Raw genomic sequence first — 22,989 nt, 5'->3', positions numbered from 1 at the left:
TCATAATGCCATCAGTTTAATGCATGGCCAAACCATGACAAAGCCTCTGTTGTGTTTTTCAGATGACTGTGGACACTCACTGTTATTCACTGTACCTCTATAGGTGCATCTCTCAGGTCCTGTGTCAGGTCTTTACTGGATTTTTTTCATTTCCTAAAGACATGACTTTCAGATACTGTTCATCTGCTGGTTTTTTTTAGTCATATCAATTCTTCTTTTTTCCAGCACTTGTCCAGTTTCCTCAAAGTTGTTAAGGACATGCTGCACACTGTGCTGAGATATGCCAAGGTTTTAGCTAAGATGGCTTTGAAAATCACCTTGTTGATGCAAAAATTCAATTTTTATTATGTTTGGCATTTTTCATTGATTCAACTAAAGAAATGGGAACAAATGATGTGTTTTTTTGACAGGCTGCAAGTAGCAAGGTGCCAATTTAACAAAAATCTAAATGGGTTCTTTTCTAAGTTGTCTGCTATGTGCAGACACAACACTAGTTAATCTCTTGAGTTAGCTGCCTTTTAATGCCCAAGTGATCGAGAGGACAGAGTTAAGTGGCTTAACCAACAAAAGAAAATCTTCTAAAAATGAACTGGCTCTTTAGAATCAAGATATGAAAAAAAGAGGGGTGGCTCAAGACTTATCCCTAATACTGCACTCTGTAATATTAGTACTTTTTTGACATACAGGATTTCTTCCAATGTTGTTTGATGCTGTGCTTATACTTTCTGACTGACAAGAGTGCACTCATGTCTTATGTAACTTACTGAGTGTGCCTTTGAATACCGACTGCTTAGGGTAAAAATGGCACAAAATATCTGTGGCTAAGCAGGAGGGGTTCTGAAATTCAAAAGCATGGTTTATTTTATCTAAACATCATATAGGTTATAAGTTATGCAGTGCGCATCTATATAGGCAAATGTATGAAAACAGTGTAGATTGGCTGCACTGCTTTCCCCCCTTCTCTTCAATTTCCCCATTTCTTAATTTCTCTTCCTAAAAAGTTTCACACTAGACAAGGTAACATTGCTCAATTTCATGGTCTAATGAGCTTCTCGTCACATGAGGTATCATACTGGCACACAACAGCATGTCAGCTTAGTTATGGGAAAGGGAAAAAATATATATATATTTTAGCTAGTTTCTTGTGCCAGCTGGTGTGGAAGACTGCCCACGCTAAACAACTACCGAGAAAAATAAACTTTAAAGCTACTCAGAAAATTATGCTTTTTGTGCAGACATGGAAGCTGAACCATGAGCTATGTTGAAAGCTTTACATTTGAGAAAATGTGGAATATCTACATTGTTTCAGCTAACATCCTCGCTTTGAAAATCTCAGTGTATGCTCTTTTTACAGTGCCATTCTCACACGTCACTGTGCGCACATATGCTAACTCTCACTGCCAGCAAAGCAAAAGCAAACACTCAAGCGAATGATGAAAGGATTCATAATCAGAACTGGTGAACTGAAGAAAAAGCTGATGAGCATATGCATTGGTATAGTGCACCAGCACCATCTTCACTATTTTTCAGCACACGCTACCTAGAAAAATAATCAACTGCAAACCCGCGTTATGTCTAAATGAAGCTAACATGATTGCCTGTCTCCTGAGATGAATACTTGTGCAGTTTCTTAAACCCTGATGGTTGCTGGAAGAAGTACGCCTTCCTCAGTTCCCCTTTTCCTCCATTGTTTGTCAGCTTTAATAAATGGAGATTAGAAGGGCAAGCACACAGTAATATGTAAAACGATATGTTATTTCTTTTGCTTGGACATTTTAGCATTGGATCTAGATTTTTTTAAACATACAGCAGTGACCAGCAGTATACTGAGTCTTTATAAAAATCTACTTTTGACTGACAATGTTACCTCACAAACAATGATAGTACTAGACTTGATTATTGGTATACAAGGTAAGTGCTTACATTACTCATTATATTGCTGTATTACTTTCATTTGCAAACACTGACAGGTGCAGTAAATATTATTCATCATCTTGTTTAAAATGCAGTGTTCTGCTTAGAAACCTTTTTCCCACCACTGCACCTGTACTGCATTGGCAGATGTTTCAAATTAGATCAAATTAGATTTTGTATTTTTCCTGTTGGCAAAAAGCTCATAACAGGCGACACTGTTCTTTACATCACTGACTGAGACAAACTCAAAATAAGGTAAGGCTGCTTGATTTGTATGGCATATTGACTAAATTGGGGGAGTCAGAGTGCTTAGCAGAGTGAAATCAACAGATCAAAAAATATAGTAAAAGATAGGCTTACAAAAAATGCTCAATATTCAGATACTAATCAGTATTACAAATCAGTATCCCATTAGATACTTGCTTCTAACAGTATCAGATCCAATAACTTTGTGCAATACTTGCAGACATGCAGGCACACGGCTTCTCAAAGGACTAGCATCTGAATTAGGTAAAGTTCACAACACTGGACAACGTTTTTAAGAGGAATTTTGATAAGACAGCATTAAACAGTTTCCATAACATTAGCATTAACATTAGCTATTAGTGTTTACCCAGTAGCCACTTTAACCTGCCTTACCTATTATCAAAAAGATAGCGGCTAGCAGCTATAGCTAATAATAAAACAGCTGTCCGAGCTAGCAACTGGTAGTTTTTCCCATCTGTAGTTTTAATAGATTGTGTTACTTAACAATTAACACTATCTTTTGCGTCTAAAAACATTAGATTTCTCTTAAGTCTAATACTGAATTGAGAAAAGCCTACGGACAACTAGACAGAAACAACAAAAGACTACAATACCAACTATACTATAACAGTGAAAAGCCACCAGAATTGTAACCCTAAAATATTGCTCTCTTTTTTGTTTTTTTGCAATACATCGGTGAACTTAAAAATAGTGTTGTTGTTATTTATAATGTTGCACGTATTGTTTTAATCTTTATTTTTTTAAAAAGATATCTCTTATTTTTTGTCATTTTCCATGTGGGGATTGTGGGGATCACTATTAAATTGAAGATTCTTGAAAAAGTATCTTGGCAACCCCAAGGTATAAATAAAAAATAGAAAATAATAAAGTACTTAAATCAGTTTAAAGTGAATAATATTTAAAATGTAATGACAATGCTTCCAGCATTGAAAGAATACCCTTGGCCAATGTTCCCTCTAATTTTTCATGTGTCTGAGCGAACACACAAACTCCCTGAGCGGTCCCTTGGACCACTGTGAGCAACAGCAGACGTGTGCACTGTGGTCACGGCAGCATCGAATCCATCCAAGTTACATGGTTTATTCAAATAATCAAATTACAGCATTTACATTTATGTCAGACTACTTTTAATTAACTGCTTTAGCCCACTTACAATGAAAATTTAAAAAAAAAAATTTGTTCATGACCTGTGTAGTATGTTAACACTATTGGAAGTAAAAATAACTTGAACTCCAATTTTGAAAACACAACTTTCTTTCTTTTTTTTAAAAAAAAAAAAAATAAAGCTCCGACTTGTATTATGAGTATGAGTCTGTGGTCTGGGAGAGAGTCCTGTAACTCTCTGTCTGCAAAATACAGTATATAATGACCAATGTTGGGCAATTAATTATATAGTTACTTCTTCAAAAAAGTAACTGAGTTATGCAAACAACAAACTTTTTTGCAGCTGTTTACCTAAAAATGCAGCCAAGGCGTGTTTAAATAAACATTTCAAACTATTTACAGAACAATCAGGTGTTCTGCATCAAATTTGATGACACACAAATTATTTGTGCCACTCCAAAAAATAATTTCTGTCCACTATGAGATAAAGGAGAACAACAGCCTGATACCTGCAGGCCTGACAACAGGAGATGTATCACTCCTGTAACACCTGTAACATTCAGCAGTCGCCTCATTGTTCTGACACACACAACAAAACTATTGACTACACTACACACTAACTACACAAGATTTGCGCTAAACGTCGCAAATCTTTCACATCTCAAAACACCGCCGTCACTCCTAAAAATTCCCCCCATTCCCAAACAACTAAGTGCGATGTTGCCATATAATTTTTGATTGGTCGACATGGGACATTTTTCGACCAATAGGAAAGGGTGGGGGTTTTTTGGTTTTGTTTTTGCTCACAGGCGGAGAGTGCTTTTGAGCGCTTTCCTTATAAAACGCCGTTTTTACAGTTTCTTCCCGCAGTAAATATAAACAATGATAGTATTCAGGAAGAAAACCAAACATTGCATATATTTTTTATCATAACTCTGGTTTTACGTGGCCTATCGACACAATTTAAAAACTGGTATAAAGTCCACACTTTTTCCGTCAATTGTTCCGTCTGTCCTGCTCACATCTCCAATGGTTGTACACGTTGTGATTAACGTGGCTTCACTCCACATCAGCCACGCCACTTTGCTAGCTAAAACACCGGCACATAAGGACGCTGTCATAGCCTGTCAACGACGTTGATTAGCTGCGTATATACGAATATGAATCGCATTATTGGCTGGACTATGGGATAAGGCGGCATCGTTCTAATCCCATACGGGAGCAGCCAGTCACTTACTGACTAACACTGCAAAACAGAATTGTTAAAGTATTAATTTTAATTTCAATTCAGGTTAGATTTTTTTTTGTGCGCAACGCAGATTTTCTGTGCGCAGAGACCGTGCCAGCAGTGCGCAATTGCGCACGCGCGCAGCTTAGAGGGAACATTGCCCTTGGCCATCATCCTTTATTTAGGTTTTGGCTGGTAGTTGATACCTGCAGTAGATCAGTGTAATATAACCTGCAGGTGAAAATCAGAGTATTTCCTAGAATAGTGATAACTTTACTTTTGTAATACATTACACTATTAGTGGAGGGCCACCGTACTTTCACATTTCACCAAATAGAGATGTACACTTTTAAGGTAAAGCAGGATGTGAATCAAGTTTGCTTTCAAATGCTGGAGCCAAGTACCAGGCACTGTTCACACAGCAGGACAAAAACCTTATTTCCCCTGTCTGTGACAATGTTATTGCTTCAATTGCCTATAGTTCCCAAAAGCCCTGACTGGACAAAGAAACAGACAAGATGTTCTTAAAGGCCTCCCTCTCTACTCCACACTGTTTGACCTTTCTGCTGATTTAGCATGTCCTTGTGGACAGCGTGCTTTGCTCCAAGAAAGAGACATACATCGCCCGAGTGGACGTTCATGTGCTCTCCAACCCATTCATTCAACGAGAAGAAATTACATTTTCCAATTGTCTGCGGCGATATGATGGAAGTACATTGGGGGCAAAAGGATGTGTGGAGAAACACAATCAGCACAGCGCAGAGCCCACAAACATACCATCAAAGTGAATTTCATAGAAATAACATTTTCAAAGCACAATCAGAAACTTTTGACCTTTTGTACCAGGTTTTGGAGGTTTAGGAAGTCTGGGTGTGTGCGCTAGGAGTTTGATCCTTGCTTTGTTTGTCATCATCGAAGTTTCACATTTTTTCCTGGGAGCACAACATGGCTGCATTAATTACAGCTTTAATTGGGAAATATACAAGTATACTAAGTTATAAATATCTTAAATGCGCAGCAAATCTCTGCAGGGACAATATGTCCTCCTAGGAACATTATGCTGTAAACAAAGAAAAAAGAAACATTTAGATAAAAAAAGGAACATAATTTCCCCTTATTGTCTATATCTGGGAGCGCTAACATTCTTGAAGTATTCAACACTTACAAGACATAAATGTCGTACCTTTGGGAATTGGATTCTAGGCTTCTGGGGATTGCGTCGTAATTTTGTCATCTCATTATTGTCTATTTGCCAGTCTCATTTGATTTTTAGTCTGCACTGTAAAAATGTGCTATGATTAAAATATAGTTTGATTACAAATTATGATCCAATTTACTGGCTAAAAGGGATTTGGGATATGTAACCAAAAACTTTATTAGGAAAATTCCACAAAAAAGTGGCGAAATGTAATCAACCGAAATCCGGAACAGCTGTTGGACAATCGCAATTCAGCTGGAATTATTGGCAAGTCCACCAAGGACAAAAAGACTGGAGTCTAATTAGCTGAAACAGCAAGTCCTGTAGTCTTACCTGTGAAAGGAAGGGAAGTTCTGTTAAAATAACATGGAGCAAATGGCCTTGGAAGACTTCATGGGGATCGGAAGCTGTCACCTGCTCCACTGCTCACAATTTCAAATTCATAGTAATAGTAATAACTGCCACATATATGGGGCACAATTCAACATTGTTATTGTACAGCTATTGTAATAATTACACAATACAAACTTCCATCCTTGCAGTAACAAGGCTGGTTGGGTTTTGTGAGTGACATAGAAACTTTGGTGTATGTACTGTCCTTCCAAGTACAGCTGAGCTTCAGTACTGATTTCATTCAAAACTAACAAACTACCAAACAATATTGGCCAGGACACCTAGGCAGAATCTAAATTGTTCACAAATCACAAATGGAAAACAGACAGTTGCGCTGTCCTTGGTACTGAAGTAGTTCCTCTCTATACTACTGTAATACATTTGGAAGTTGTTAAGTTTCAGAGTTTTCAAAATATGGTTTGCAATTTGTATAGAGTTCAAAAAATTGGCATTACTGATGCAAACTGTCTTCAGTACCTCAGAGAAGTCTTAAAGACACATGAAAAAGTGTATCACCCATGTGCGCACACTTTTTTTTCCAGTGGTTTCAGATTACTCAGCCAATCAACAAGCCAAAATATGCAGCAGTGCAGCAGCAAAGAGAGGGATGAAGAAGACTAGTAGCAACTAAATATGGCTGTAAACAAATTGGCTTTACTGTGGAAAGAAATGCCGTTAACACATTTGTGAGCACTCGAGAATGCATTCAGTGGATTATAGTGAATACTCCTGAATGTGTAAACATAGCTTTTGTTTGTTTGCAGGAAAATTAAACTGGCCACCTTTAAGAGGCACAATGTTCATTCCAAGAAGTGCGGCATGGTTGGATTTCCTCCTTTATGTCTGTGTGACCGTTCATTTATCCTGTATTGTATACGGTCATATTGCGGTTACCTTTTACCTGATCCTACTCTATATGCAATTTGGCTGCCTAGTTCCTTTATGCATTGAGCTCCAGAATTTGAATAGTAGCAGAGTTCAAACTTGGAAAGCAGTGATATAAAATTTTAATTCATTCTTTATCAACGTGTTGGAGTGCAAGCTCAGCCTTGTGTTTTGTCCAAATAGCTTTTAAAACTGATAACGAGGTTGCATTGTTTAGCAGTATTTAGCTAATCTGTAGCAGATGGTGTGGATATTGCATTGCGACAGTGCTTTTTAACTCATGTTTCGGTGTTAGCAGCTGAACAGTAAGCTGTTACACAGTGTTTCCTGTGGCGAAAGCCTAAAAAATTAATAATCAGCTGTTGCTGGATGTCGTGCTCTACATTTAATACGTTATGATTTTAGAGATAGTTAAATTGAAAGGTGGCTTAATACAGTGGCATGACATCATGCCTGCTGCATTTGAGTGTTTTACTGAATGAAGCAACTCCCTTTGCTGCAGTTATTATGCGTCTTAACATAGAGGTAATATTGTCCCTATGATGAGAGATCAGTAACTCCTTGTGAATAAACCTGTCAATCTCTCATGGCACAAGCTAGTTGTTGTATCGCTTTTTTGCTGTCTGTCTGTGGTCATCTCACTCGCCCCATTCATGTCTTTGATTACTGTCCCCACCACTCTATTGCCTTTTTTGCCCCCCCCCCCAATTCGTCACATGTTATCTCCCACCCATCCTTTTTCTTCCTTAACTTTTCGCTCTCTTTCTCATTCTCCACGCTTCCCTTGCTCTCACTTTATCTTAACCCCTCCATCTCCTCCTCCTCCTTTGCCCCGGTCTCATCAGGCAAACACAGAGAGTGATGCGCAAGCACCATCCCTCACATCTCCAATGAGTACCTTGTTATCATCTTGTCCCCACAGCGGCTTTCTGTCTGGCTCCGTCTCAGCTTGGATTCCGTCACTAATGGGACCGCATCATTTTCGACAGCTGCAATTCGTCAGTGTTGACAAACAGAGATGCGGTGCAGCTATGCGAACACGGCTCAAAGGGATTGTAGACTAATGCCTCAGTCTGATTTACACATTTACAAAGGGTATTTTTTTAAAAACAACATTCCTCTTTTTCCACATGACCTGTAAAGATCATATGCATTTATATTGCCTGTACTTTTTTAATTAAAGTAATGTCAGCCATGATCTCTGTGCCAGAGAAAACAATGCATGAAATATTTATTAGACCTGAGAGTGTAGTGGCATCAGACAGTTAGTCGTCAGTGTGCTCTATATGTATGAGCCTTAGATGTTTCAATGTGGCGCCTCAGGCTCTTCGCATCTGTTAAATAGAAGCTAAATGAAACTTCATGAAAGCCTAAACAATAGCACACGTTAGAGTTTGCCTCCATCTCTCAGCCCACTAATCGTCTCCACTGGGCCCTGCAGGGCAACAAGAAAGACTCTCAGACTTTGTATGCCAATCTTTTTCTATTTTCTTTGACCGCATCTCTAACTAAATTTACTTGTTTTTGTGAGTGTTGCTTTCATCTCTCTCTTATGTTCCAAAATCAAATCCACTGCACAAACAACAGTCTCTGTTTTTTCTGTTTGTTTGTTTCAGCTATTTAATTATGTTTGAAAAAAAGAAAAGCTACTCAAGGTTATTTTGTAAGATCAATGCATAGCCTGCATTAAAGTTCGCATTTGTTTTCAGATATGTCATACTACCAATACACAATGCAGCAATACTAGCTACAATTTAAATTTAGCTGAAATTCCTTTCACCAGAGTGGCTATAAAGAAACCCCTCTCTAATGTGAATTTGTATTCAAGTAAGAAAACGTTCAAAAATCTTTGGTTTGTGTCATTTTTTTATAACGAGGAGCACCTTTTTCTATGACACCTATCAATCTATGACTTGTGTATATGTAACACACATCAGAAGTAACAACATTCTTTAAAAGAGCCTGAATTTAAGTACATGCCAATACTACAGGATTGTTTGGTCTGTGATTTTTAGGTGGTTGCTTGGCCACATTGTGTCATATTATATCATGACATCATAATATATTATAACATGATGTTATATTAAAGTGATAGAATGCTTTTTATAAGGTGCTTTAGGGGCATAAACTCTACAAATGGACAATTTTGGTAGGTGGCTATGAGGCAACCAAATGATGATATAATATATCATGCCTAATTCATGTTTTATGGATATGAATTCAATGTTATTGTTATGAAATAAAATGATACAATGATTTTTAAAATGTGATACAGATAAGAACCTTCAGGGACCCAGGATGTATCTGTGTGCCAAGTTTGATTTGCTTAGATTGGAAGAGTTTGCAGACAAAGAGACAGAGATTTTATATGCAGTTGTGTCTTTTGATCCAGTTTGTCTCAAAGATGAAGAGTTTATCTATATTTTATTATTCTTGCCATTAGATGTCAATTTGTATGTTATCTCTTAGATTGGATCTGCTGGAGAAAGAGATCTCCTCATGGTCATTATGGAAAGAGGGTTTACTGTAGAGACACCACAGACTTTCAACATATCTAAGGACATCTGAATATAGTTTTTGGATAGACTTGCACAAATTGAAACCCAGAGTAAGGGCAAAATACCTTTCTCTCCTCCAGATAGGTCGAAAGCCTGACTTGTTGAAAATTGTTGAACATTTTAAAATAGCCTTAAAGGTCAGACTGGCCAGGATGGTAGCACGAGTCAGAGCAAACATTTTAATTTCCTGTTGGTGGACATTAGGCAGCTCATGCAGCGAACTGAGGAGAGCTGTGTGCTGAGGCTTATCGTGTTTGAAGAGAGGCAGGTACACTGATCTGTGTTAATAATGTGGTGGTAAGAGCCATTCATCCAGCCAGCGGTTATGGCCTGCCAGTGTATTACCAGTGACATCACAGATCAGACTGCATTTGGCTCCGCTTGGCCTGCTCTTATTAGAATAGACATCCTGCAGGAGACCCTGCTGGTCACATACACACTGCCCTTTAAAGTATGGTCAAAGAGCATCAGTGAAAGCCTTACAGACAATTCTTTGTAGCTGTTATCAGATAACAGTCAGTATAACTAAATGTTTGGTATGTAGATTAGGCTTGCTTCAAATGGCTGTCTCCGGTAGCATAAAAACCAAGAGGGAAATGTGCGAACAGTCTAAGGAAAGATAGAAATATTCCCTTCGATATGTTTCGATTTATGCTTCGCAGTTGAGAAAGCTCCCTCTCATTTTCATTGAATGTTCAGTGATTTTTAACCACAGTGTATTTTGGCCTGTTTATGCTTTAGTCATGGGATCGTGGGCTCATCTGTAATCTTATTTTAATCAGGCGTTGCAGGAAAATTGTAATTTATAGCTGGCTGGAAAAAAAAATCTCTCTGAGTTTCTTGGAGTCTGAACAGAGCCAGCGCGTTAAATATTTCAATAAACAAGTAGATTTTGAATATTTTATGGGCAGAACGATTGATATGAACTGAAACTGCTTTATGAAACATTAAAGGACCTGTGTCCATCTCAAGTATTCAGATTTGCATGGATTTCTCAGAGCACTGCCAGTGCCATGGCCTTCTTTAGCTGCATTTAAGCCAGGACACTGGAGAAATACATGCAGCGCTCTTGTGATTGTTAGCGCATTCATACATCATGGGAGGAGAAGAATTTGCTTAACAGGAATCTGTTCTCTCTCCCAGGCATTCTCCTTCTTTATCTCACTCCAAAACTCCCCTGATATGCGTTTCTCGCCCAACGCTGCTCTCTTTCACTGGGGTGAACACAGAAGAATAACACTGCATAAAATTTCAAAGGGTGAACAAAACACATCCAAAAGCGTGGGATGTGGCCAAGTGGAAAAAAAAATTCTCTGCAGGGTTAGGGAGTAGAAGGAGAGGGGTTTATCTTGTGTACTACCACATCTGTGCCTTTCCACAGAGAGTCAGCTTGTGAATTTTGGCTTGCTGCGTGTACTGCAGTACTGATTCACTCAGATAAAACAAGGTCTTCGCAAATGTGCAAATCCCAAACTTAATTACTATGAACCAAAATGGAAATGAACTCAATTATGAAGATATTGCCACATATTTACCCCTCAGTCTTTTTTGTATCTAATTAAATTCATTTCTTTGTTTTTTCCCACTGTTTCCCTACTTTATTTCCTTAGTAAACAGCACTAAAAATATGAGAAGATACACACAGGGAAAAAAAAATAAAGTTTAAAGTTATTTTGTTAACAGAATTTTATTGCACATACAAAGTTGTTTGTAAATGAATGTAAATATTTATTTTCATTTACAGAGTTATCTTTGTTGATACATTCAAGATAATTTGACCTGCAGTCTTTTATTACTGGTGTACTACTCATGATGATTAGTGATAAATATACTTTGGAGGGCTCCCCAAATATTATTATGTTGTTGACTAGTTTTAGCAGTCATTATTTTATTTTTTTTATTTTTTATTTTTTTAACTTTTCAGAAAAATGACAACATATTGAGCTGAGATTCTCTCCTGAGAATATTCTACTGGACTCCACATGCTCTTATTTTGAAATTCTAGTCACCCTTGCTTTCCTCTTGCTTCTTTTTACTCTGGAGATTTGGTGGATAATCTGAATAACACATATTAAATTGTGTTTGTTTATAAATAATCCATATTCATATGTATCATGTTAAAAAAAACAATCTTGATATTTGTAAATAAAAAAATTACACTTATTAATCATGTAAATTCCCTGCACCTGTCATAGACGTCCACATGACGTCCAAAAAAATTACCCAGTCAAAAGTGAAAATGTTGAACATCATATTGACGTCCAAGTTGGGGACCTAGTCTGGATGTTGTATAGAATTAGTTGTGGACCCACGGACCCAATATAGAGATGATCTGCATGTTTATCTGATGTCCAATGTTTAGTGGGATTGGACAGTCAGCTGTTTTTATCACTCCATCATTTATTTGTCACACACTAAGCAATTAACTTATCTGCAAATGAGAAGCTTGTGAACAGTACTGTTCAGTTTGGACACTGCTACCTCCAAAAACTGAAACAGAGTCTGTGGAAAATAATGGCGTGTCAATCTGTGCCCTCAGTTTGAAATACATGCCTAAAGTTGATTCAACCTGCAGCCTTGCTTCTTTTGTGTGAAGAAGGATTATGCACGATTATGGCCAAAATGGTTATAATGAATAATAAAAGTTCATAGCAAGGTACTCAACAGCTGGGAGATCCCTCTCTGGTTCGCTTCTGTGCTATATTTTGCATATAACGCAGGTAATTTTACTTTGAAAAAATATCACAAGGGGATAGCATAGGCTTTTTTCCTGTGTTTTTTCCTGAAGCCTTCATTACTCAACATTTTTAGTGGAAATTTATCTTTGGCCAAATGGTGATTTTGGTCTATTTCTGTGAGCTGGTCTGATATGCTGAGGTGCTGTGCAGGCTCACTTTTATGGACGTCTGAGTTGATGCTGGAGGACTGACGTTATCAAACACTTCACTGTGTTTCTTGGCCTTTGTGCATTCATCATATTGCTGTTAGCGATGGTAAGGAACATCATCATCAGGTGGTGTGGGACTGCTTTTGCATTGCGTTTCATAAGTGAAACTTATGATTGAGATTAAAATGTGATTATTGTACAGCCCTATTGTGAAGTATATGTTCGTTTTGGCTGTCATTGCTAAGTGAGCCAGGTTCACTATTTTTTCTTTTTTCATTTGTGGCCTGGGCTGTGGTATTATGCATGCTCACACTGGGTTAACCATGACACATTAAACAGAACAGAATCAAAAAATGTATATTTATGAGTTACACCTGTGTTAGTGGGAGTACACTGTTAATATCTTATAGCAGATGCCGTAGATGGCACTGGTAGAACAAGTCAGTATGACTTCTTCTTTAGAAAGATAAGTTCTGATTATCTACTAGCTTTCAGATTTAATAGTTCATTCAAAGTGTCTCCTGAGATTCTCTACCAGTTTGCATTTATATTGTTTATACAGTATGTCTGAATAGTGGCTGAATGTTGCTAATTTAGGTTATGATACCACTTGTAATGGAGAATTATGCATGGTAAGGAACTTTCGTTCCAGGTATAATTCATATATGATGAAAAAATTTGTCTGAGGATTTATTGATTTATCTTCCATAAAAGGTAAAACTACCAATAAGAAATAAATGAAAATGAATGAACACAGGAAAGTTTAAAAATATGGTTGAATTGATATGGAATAGCCTGTCTTATTATGTGAATGTTAATCACAACACACAACTCAGATCCAATTGTAGATGTCACAATGCTTTATTATAATGCTTTTAATATTTTCATCCTGTTTAGTTCTGGCACTGGTAAAGTATGTTGACCCTGAGAATGTCGATGTCAGACATGCCAACAGTCTGGCCAATGGGAACAGTGGGATCGGGGATGGGAGTTAATGTTTCTGACTCTGGAGTAATTCCGAAGGCAGTCCTATAATTAGGAAGAATTGCAAGAGGCGATTAAACAGAATTTGTTTCTGTGCAACACAATTACACTTAGTACATTTGACTTAAGATTGTGTTTTTGTTCAGGCTTACCTTCCATAGTGCATCACAGAGGAGTAATCATATTTAGTGTTGAGATTATCGGTGTCCATCTTGTCAAAATTGCTGAAATAATCTGTGGAAAAAAGGCAAATAAATTAAAAAGACCAAGCAACAGAACAGTCTTATTTCAATTAGTCATCATTGAGGCTTTGAGATTTTTACCTTTTATGATGTTTTGCCAGTTGACTATGATGTACTGGTCGCGGTCGCTTCGAGTGTGTTCATGGTAGAAACCAAGTGCATGCAGCAACTCGTGCTGGATGATACCATGCTGGACGCAGCCAAACCTCTGCAGTGACACCACCTGCATGTCTCCAATACGACCCAGCAAAGAGGAACAGCTAAAAATGTAAAGAGTATAAGAAGCCAGAGATGATCGTCAGAGGAGGACAGTTGACGTTAGTCTGATGTTTAACATGTATCGAGTGAACGTTTGAACAACTAGGGAAAAAAAAGTTGAATTGAAAAAGTAACTTTCCACTTTTTGACAAATATGGCAATACAGTTTAAAACTGTTTTTAAAGTTTTTAGTGTTACACCAAGTTGTGTATTACTCTTTTACGCTCTGCCTGACTCTGCACGGATCGGCTGGTTTGTGGCGTTCCAAACGCAACATCAATACTAACGTGGTTAACATTGTTTTCTTTGTGTTTTTCCTGCCTCTTCCTTACTTTTGTTACAAATGCTGATACAACATATTGGCAAATAGCTAATGCTACAAAGTTATGTTTAGAATTGCCATAAATGTTCACAAACAATATTTGTTTCTTCTACCAATATGCATTATGCAGTAGTTGTAAAAATGAAGGCATTATTTATGTAAAGTTTCAAGTCTGATGTAAGAACAGTAATTTGTCCTGAATATAGACACAGTGTATCTATTTAGATTTAGCTGAAACCACAGTGATCGCTAACCTCAACCAGATAGTTTTATTGCTTAACAAGCCAAAGTGTGGGACTGTATGAGAAATCTCATCTGGTAATGAAACTGTTCTCAACTTTACAATATCTCCTTTACACAAATTATTTAAACAAACATACTTAAGAAAATAAATTATTTACTGGTTGTTGTTTTTTTTTTTCATTTTTCACTGCACATGCAGTTATTTTCAGTGCTTTGCATGCAGCGTATTTTGTTTCAAATAGTGCTGTAGTAAATAACTTACCCATATTTTGGTTCAATACTTAGGTACGCGGTCTCTGTTGTGCGTGGAATGAAGCGAACACAGGTTGCTGTTTCAAAGCCCTTCATGGCATCTAAAATGGTCTTCTTCTCACCATTATCTACAGTTGTGAATAACTTAATCAGTGACATAAGTGTTTCACTGGATAAATGATGTTAATGTGCTGTAACATGCACCACAGTTAAACCCACCATATTTATCACTTAGAACGTAAGGGACGTCAACAGTCCCAGATGTGGGAGACTTTGGCCATCGACAGGAGTATTGCTTATTTGTGCACTTCAAAGCATTTCTGGTTCTTGGAATGAGTATGTCTCCTTCCACCAGAAAATCTGTAGATCCTATTGATAGAATGATAGAATGGCTTTTCATTCTTTCATTTGACACTGATAATGAGACAAAGTATTGCCCCCCTTTTGTAATATAATGGCTAAAGACTCACCATTGTTCATTCTGAGGATGGTTGTGCTAATGTCCTCCACAGAGATCTCTATGAATGCAAGAAAATCAGAAGTCATACAGCTTTGTTGTTACAATGAGAAAAGTTACAATGTGACACAGTTAGTTATACAGAGCTGCAAAGAGATGAACCAAGATTTGTTCACTTACCATTCTGACCAGCACGATCCTGTGAACAGAAGATAGAAACAAATTTCACTTAGTTGTATTTAATATGTTGAATGCTACGTTACAAATAAAGATAGGCACCAATGTTATGGGAGATGTATCATGAGGTACATGCAGTATTAACAATCAATTCTACTTTTTAATGAATATTTACTTACATGGTCATGATGAGCATTACAGAGGCCCAGAAGCAGCAGCAGAAGAAGAGAATCTGTTGTTGTCAGGTCCATTTTGGTCCGAAGATGTCGACTGTCAATGTGTCACTTCAGAAACTTCACTTGTCTTCCAACGAAGTGATGCTAAATCCCAGTCAGGGATGAACTTATATGCAAGGTGTCCAGGTGTGTCCGTGTACAGAGATTAATGGTAGGGGTTCAGAAGGCTTTGCCTTAGACACACAGCTGCCCTGTCCAGCATTTCCCACTGTTTCCACACTGATAATTTTATTCTGGGGGGATTATAGTGACCACAGGCTGGTGTCGACTTGCTTAGCATAAGGCTTTTTTAACCAGCAGGAGATTGTCTTGGGAGATGTGACCCTGCCCCAAAGCATTATCTTAAAAATAACAAATATAACAGTGGAATCAAGCAATGTAAAGAGTTTGAAGGCGTTGCCTTTAAGTAGTATTTTTTTAAACCATTAATAACCTGATTGCAAACAGGCTGGGGTATGTGTGTTTAGAAGTCGAACTACATAGACAATTAAAGAGCGTCTGTGAGTCAGGAGATGTCAGGATTTTGTACTTGTTCACCACCTTCAACAGAAGCTGAAATGGGTTTTGATCTCTATCTTCTTTTGCACCAAGAATATATTCCAGAGAATAATTCTTATGATAGTTGCACCCGTGTTTTAAATAAATATTTTAGTAAGTTTTAAGAACAGTATTTAGAGATCAGTTTAACTAAAATGTGCAGCTTTTGACAGATTAACATGAAAATAGAACCACTATTGTAATGTTAATAGAAATATGGTGCTGTAAAAGGTGTACTGTTTTTGTTTGTAGAGGGGGAGATATAGTGCAGCTTAGGGATGTTAAACTCATTTCACATTTGGACAAGTGAAATTCATCTTTCTGTCGGTGTAAAGAACGTATTTAAACCTCAAGATACTTTAATATAACAAAAAGAAGTTTCAGTTTTTCTTAATGATAAGCAAATGCTGCTGTTGTTAATGAAAGAAATCTGTTTTCAGAGTCTTTGGGCTAAAATCGTAAGAAACAAAAGTGTGAAATTACAGAAAAAGTCCTGGTAGCTCATTGGCCAGATTGTCCTTTAATCATAAAGCAGAATGTTTTTGTTCATTCCCAGAAAAGGTCCTATTTAATTTATGCATTTATTTTGTCAAAAAACATATCAAAACAAGCAAAAAATAAAAAAAAAACCCAGACATTTGTTTTGTCGTCTGTGAAAAAAACAGGACCTTTTCGGAACTTTACTTCATTACTTTGCTCCATAAGAAGGGAGGTCTTTATCATTAGGACAAGCTGTAAAATTTAGGAAAATACAGCCCAAAGTTTATGTCCTTCATATTTCCCAAAGGCAGAGGGCTAACTATTGGTCCAGTGGCTTATATTTGACACCTCTACTGTAGATGAATACTGAGTAACATCCGCTGTGGTTAGTTGAGCTCTCTGAAAACATATTTATTTGTTTTGTGGGCAGCACAGTGGTGCAGTGGTAAGCACTGTAGCCTCACAGCAAGGAGATCCTGTGTTTGAATCTGTTGGCTGGCTGGGGCCTCTCTGTGTGAACTTTAAACATTATCTCTGTGCCTAAATGCCAGGTATGAAGACTTCCTCCCACAGTCCAAAGGTGTGCATGTTAGGCCACCTGGTAATTTTAAACAGGATGTGGGTGTGAATATCAGTGTGAACGGTTGTCTGTCACTGTATGTTAGGCCTCTAATAGAAATCAGTTCCCATAGAATCATACATCAAAATGTCCAGTGTTATGCCAGCAAAAGCAGAACCACAGGTCCTTATGTCTAATGCCTTCGGCTGCAACAAACATTTTATAACTCACCCATTTAAGCTCTATTAAAGTTTGAAATTTGATAGGGAGAAGCTAACACAGGCAGTTGTAGCTGTATGCTAGTAAGTGCTAGGCATCACATCAGCTGAATCTGAATCACTAGCTTAAACCTTGCAGTTATCAGGCAAACAAACTTATTAAAAAACGAGCCCGTTCTCACTCCCGAGGCGTAACATCCCGACGTTTTGTCACGTCCTGCGGCGTTCCTGAGGAACGCGAAAGGTGACCTTCCACGTTGTTATGGTACGCGGCGGTTTCCAGCCCTGTACTGCAGCCCTAAACTTAACCTTATCACTAAGCCTAACCATAACCTTATGCCTAACCTTAACCATAACCTTATGCCTAACCATAACCTTATTCCTAACCTTAACCATAACCGTATCCCTACGCCTAAACCTAACCTTATCCCTAAACCTAACCATAACCTTATGCCTAAACCTAACCATAACCGTATACCTAAGCCTAAACCTAACCTTATCGCTAAACCTAACCATAACCTTATTCCTAACCTTAACCAGCACTTTAATGAGGTGAAATAGTGTTTTCTAAAGCGATTTTAAGGGAAAAAGCGAAGATGTGTAGATTGAGTCCAAACGGTTCTCATGTGTCCGCAGTTTTCCGATGTCGTGACGTAGGAACGCCTTGGGTGCCCGAAAACGTAATATGTTGACGATTTGTCACCTAGCGTAAAATGTTACGATTTGGGAGTGAGAACGGGTTGTAAAAAACATGAGAAAATATTTGAACATGGCTTATTCAACTTACTCAACTTGGGTAAATGAATGTTTTCTTTTTCTTCTTTTTGTTCATCAACAACATTTCCAGACACTATTATAGGAGCTACAGTAAAAATAAAAAGAAATATAATTTCATAATTTTGATATCAAAAGGTAACAAAGGTATTGGTGTGTGGTTTATTGTACAGCCCATCCAAGAAGTCTGAGACATATAATCTGGGAATTTCTTGCATTTTATTTTTTGGTTACTTTCCGGTAATTGGCGGTTTCTTAGATGATTAGACAAAACAAAACAAAACAGAAAAAAAGAAGCCGATGACCAAAATGGCAAAAGTGAAAATTCAAGTTAGTTTCCAAACCAACACATTGGTTATCATCATGCATTTTAATAAACCAAGCATATTTTTCATTAATCTGTTAATTCTATAGTAATAGATAGTTAACAGGTTGAATAGGTTTGATTTATAAACAGCACAGGACAGCTTCATCTTAACTAGTGACAAGTCAGTGTTTTCTAAATTTTGAGGAAAATAAAAAGAATGAAAAACAGCTGTACAGAAAACAAACTTCTGATGTAATTAAAGAAGCCACATTACATATTAACTGGAGAGGGTTGCATTTGTATATGTTTTGTGCTGTACATCACAATAATGTGACATTTATTATCAGTGGGGAAAGATTACACTGTGTGTGTGTTAGAGAGAAATGGTGCTGCAAACTCTGGCATCTGTTTTATGTGTACTTCAAATTCAATGTATTTGTATATTTTCCAATGTTTGCATGAAGCATTTTGAACATATATAAGTACTTTTCTGTGTATATGTGCCACCTGGATATCAATGCCTGTCCACTTCGGGGGATCTACGTGGGTACACAGGTAATCCAATTTGATCTTTTACTTCACACATCTGCACTTGGCGGAGAATAACCTTTAGAAAACTTAAGCTTTAAGACTTTTCCAGCATCACATTTAGCTTTATTCATTTTCCATAAGAAGTCAAACTAGCAAAATAAAATAAATTCAACCAAGTTTAACAATATGTGATATGGAATAGCCTGTCTTATTATGTGAATGTCAATCACAACACAAAACTCAGAAACAATTGTAGATGTCACAATGCTTTATTATAATGCTTTTAATATTTTCATCCTGTTTAGTTCTGGCACTGGTAAAGTATGTTGACCCTGAGAATGTCGATGTCAGACATGCCAACAGTCTGGCCGATGGGAACGTTGGGATCGGGGATGGGAGTTAATGTTTCTGACTCTGGAGTAATTCCGAAGGCAGTCCTATAATTAGGAAGAATTGCAAGAGGCGATTAAACAGAATTTGTTTCTGTGCAACACAATTACACTTAGTACATTTGACTTAAGATTGTGTTTTTGTTCAGGCTTACCTTCCATAGTGCATCACAGAGGAGTAATCATATTTAGTGTTGAGATTATCGGTGTCCATCTTGTCAAAATTGCTGAAATAATCTGTGGAAAAAAGGCAAATAAATTAAAAAGACCAAGCAACAGAACAGTCTTATTTCAATTAGTCATCATTGAGGCTTTGAGATTTTTACCTTTTATGATGTTTTGCCAGTTGACTATGATGTACTGGTCGCGGTCGCTTCGAGTGTGTTCATGGTAGAAACCAAGTGCATGCAGCAACTCGTGCTGGATGATACCATGCTGGACGCAGCCAAACCTCTGCAGTGACACCACCTGCATGTCTCCAATACGACCCAGCAAAGAGGAACAGCTAAAAATGTAAAGAGTATAAGAAGCCAGAGATGATCGTCAGAGGAGGACAGTTGACGTTAGTCTGATGTTTAACATGTATCGAGTGAACGTTTGAACAACTAGGGAAAAAAAAGTTGAATTGAAAAAGTAACTTTCCACTTTTTGACAAATATGGCAATACAGTTTAAAACTGTTTTTAAAGTTTTTAGTGTTACACCAAGTTGTGTATTACTCTTTTACGCTCTGCCTGACTCTGCACGGATCGGCTGGTTTGTGGCGTTCCAAACGCAACATCAATACTAACGTGGTTAACATTGTTTTCTTTGTGTTTTTCCTGCCTCTTCCTTACTTTTGTTACAAATGCTGATACAACATATTGGCAAATAGCTAATGCTACAAAGTTATGTTTAGAATTGCCATAAATGTTCACAAACAATATTTGTTTCTTCTACCAATATGCATTATGCAGTAGTTGTAAAAATGAAGGCATTATTTATGTAAAGTTTCAAGTCTGATGTAAGAACAGTAATTTGTCCTGAATATAGACACAGTGTATCTATTTAGATTTAGCTGAAACCACAGTGATCGCTAACCTCAACCAGATAGTTTTATTGCTTAACAAGCCAAAGTGTGGGACTGTATGAGAAATCTCATCTGGTAATGAAACTGTTCTCCACTTTACAATATCTCCTTTACACAAATTATTTAAACAAACATACTTAAGAAAATAAATTATTTACTGGTTGTTGTTTTTTTTTTTCATTTTTCACTGCATATGCAGTTATTTTCAGTGCTTTGCATGCAGTGTATTTTGTTTCAAATAGTGCTGTAGTAAATAACTTACCCATATTTTGGTTCAATACTTAGGTACGCGGTCTCTGTTGTGCGTGGAATGAAGCGAACACAGGTTGCTGTTTCAAAGCCCTTCATGGCATCTAAAATGGTCTTCTTCTCACCATTATCTACAGTTGTGAATAACTTAATCAGTGACATAAGTGTTTCACTGGATAAATGATGTTAATGTGCTGTAACATGCACCACAGTTAAACCCACCATATTTATCACTTAGAATGTAAGGGACGTCAACAGTCCCAGATGTGGGAGACTTTGGCCATCGACAGGAGTATTGCTTATTTGTGCACTTCAAAGCATTTCTGGTTCTTGGAATGAGTATGTCTCCTTCCACCAGAAAATCTGTAGATCCTATTGATAGAATGATAGAATGGCTTTTCAACTAAGTGCTGTTTTTCTCTAAAAAGTACGTTACTTTACTCAACATAGAAATTTGACACTGATAATGAGACAAAGTATTGCCCCCCCTCTTGTAATATAATGGCTAAAGACTCACCATTGTTCATTCTGAGGATGGTTGTGCTAATGTCCTCCACAGAGATCTCTATGAATGCAAGAAAATCAGAAGTCATACAGCTTTGTTGTTACAATGAGAAAAGTTACAATGTGACACAGTTAGTTATACAGAGCTGCAAAGAGATGAACCAAGATTTGTTCACTTACCATTCTGACCAGCACGATCCTGTGAACAGAAGATAGAAACAAATTTCACTTAGTTGTATTTAATATGTTGAATGCTACGTTACAAATAAAGATAGGCACCAATGTTATGGGAGATGTATCATGAGGTACATGCAGTATTAACAAGCAATTCTACTTTTTAATGAATATTTACTTACATGGTCATGATGAGCATTACAGAGGCCCAGAAGCAGCAGCAGAAGAAGAGAAACTGTTGTTGTCAGGTCCATTTTGGTCCGAAGATGTCGACTGTCAAGGTGTCACTTCAGAAACTTCACTTGTCTTCCAACGAAGTGATGCTAAAACCCAGTCAGGGATGAACTTATATGCAAGGTGTCCAGGTGTGTCCGTGTACAGAGATTAATGGTAGGGGTTCAGAAGGCTTTGCCTTAGACACACAGCTGCCCTGTCCAGCATTTCCCACTGTTTCCACACTGATAATTTTATTCTGGGGGGATTATAGTGACCACAGGCTGGTGTCGACTTGCTTAGCATAAGGCTTTTTTAACCAGCAGGAGATTGTCTTGGGAGATGTGACCCTGCCCCAAAGCATTATCTTAAAAATAACAAATATAACAGTGGAATCATGCAATGTAAAGAGTTTGAAGGCGCTGCCTTTATGTTTTTTAAACCATTAATAACCTGATTGCAAACAGGCTGGGGTATGTGTGTTTAGAAGTAGAGCTACTAGTAGAGCCTCTGTGAGTCAGGTAATGTCAGGACTTTGTACTTGTTCACCACCTTCAACAGAAGCTGAATTGCATTTTGATCTCTATCTTCTTTTGCACCAAGAATATATTCCAGAGAATAATTTATAATAATAAATTCATGACAGGTACACCCGTTTTGATAAATGTTTTCGTAAGTTTTAAGAACAGTAATTATACATCAATTTGACTAAAATGTGCGCTTTTTGACAGATTTGTTAATGTTAATGGGAATGTAGAACTGTGAAAAGTGCATTGTTTATTCTGCAGAGGGAGAGATATACTGGACATGAATGCTTAGTAACATCAGCTGTGGGAGGTTGATCTCTATGAAAACATATATATTTGTCTTGTAGGCAGCACAGTGGTGCAATGTTAAGCATTGCAGCCTCCCAGCAAAAAGATCCCATGTTTAAATCTGTTGGCTTTGCTGGGGCCTTCCTGTGTGAAGGTTACATGTTCTCACTTACATGTGCCTAAATGCCAGGTATTAAGAGTTCCTCCCACAGTTGAAAGGCATGCATGTTATGTCACCTGGTGATTCCTGTCCCAAACGGTCATGGCAGATATCCATGTTATTCCTGGTAAAAGGGATTTTTTTGTTTCCACTCTCACCAACGCTCAGCTCATAGGGGGTCATGTGATTGTTGGGGTTTTCTCTTTTTTCGCTTTATTTTTGTTGAGTCTTTACCTTACAATATAAAGCGGCCAATGTTTTTGTGCTTTAGCGCAATATAAATATAGTTGAATTGAATTGAATTGATTTTAAAAAGGCTATGGCTGAGAATATCAGTGGGAATGGTTGTCTGTCATTCTGTGTTAGCCCTGTGAGAAGTGATCCGTCCAGAGTATACCCCACCTTT

The 22,989-nt window shown here is 37.5% G+C and overlaps 3 protein-coding genes across 5 annotated transcripts in view; 1 reads left to right on the top strand and 2 right to left on the bottom strand.

The window, feature by feature from the left end:
- The window catches only part of LOC134642677 (MAM domain-containing glycosylphosphatidylinositol anchor protein 2-like), a 191,157-nt gene that overhangs the window by 32,604 nt on the left and 135,564 nt on the right, over positions 1 to 22,989 (top strand). The window lies entirely within an intron of this gene.
- Positions 13,328 to 15,620, bottom strand: LOC134642948 (low choriolytic enzyme-like). Its single transcript, XM_063495048.1, is given in 7 exon segments — positions 13,328 to 13,463; positions 13,571 to 13,652; positions 13,742 to 13,920; positions 14,746 to 14,863; positions 14,955 to 15,104; positions 15,206 to 15,253; positions 15,515 to 15,620. Coding segments are annotated over 7 exon segments (819 nt in total).
- LOC134642861 (low choriolytic enzyme-like) lies at positions 19,313 to 21,649 on the bottom strand. Of its 2 annotated transcripts, none has more exons than XM_063494891.1 (7): positions 21,556 to 21,649; positions 21,235 to 21,282; positions 20,940 to 21,089; positions 20,731 to 20,848; positions 19,727 to 19,905; positions 19,556 to 19,637; positions 19,313 to 19,448 (listed from the first exon to the last, which is right to left on the bottom strand). In XM_063494891.1, exons 1-7 carry the CDS (start codon positions 21,647 to 21,649, stop codon positions 19,313 to 19,315), a joined length of 807 nt encoding a protein of 268 aa, XP_063350961.1. The 2 variants fall into 2 exon arrangements, with proteins under 2 accessions (XP_063350961.1, XP_063350960.1); XM_063494890.1 differs by having other exon boundaries at positions 21,235 to 21,321; positions 21,586 to 21,649.

Source organism: Pelmatolapia mariae, linkage group LG15 (genome assembly GCF_036321145.2).
Source record: "Pelmatolapia mariae isolate MD_Pm_ZW linkage group LG15, Pm_UMD_F_2, whole genome shotgun sequence".
Lineage (NCBI taxonomy): Eukaryota > Metazoa > Chordata > Actinopteri > Cichliformes > Cichlidae > Pelmatolapia > Pelmatolapia mariae.
This window is presented reverse-complemented; position numbering and strand designations above follow the sequence as displayed.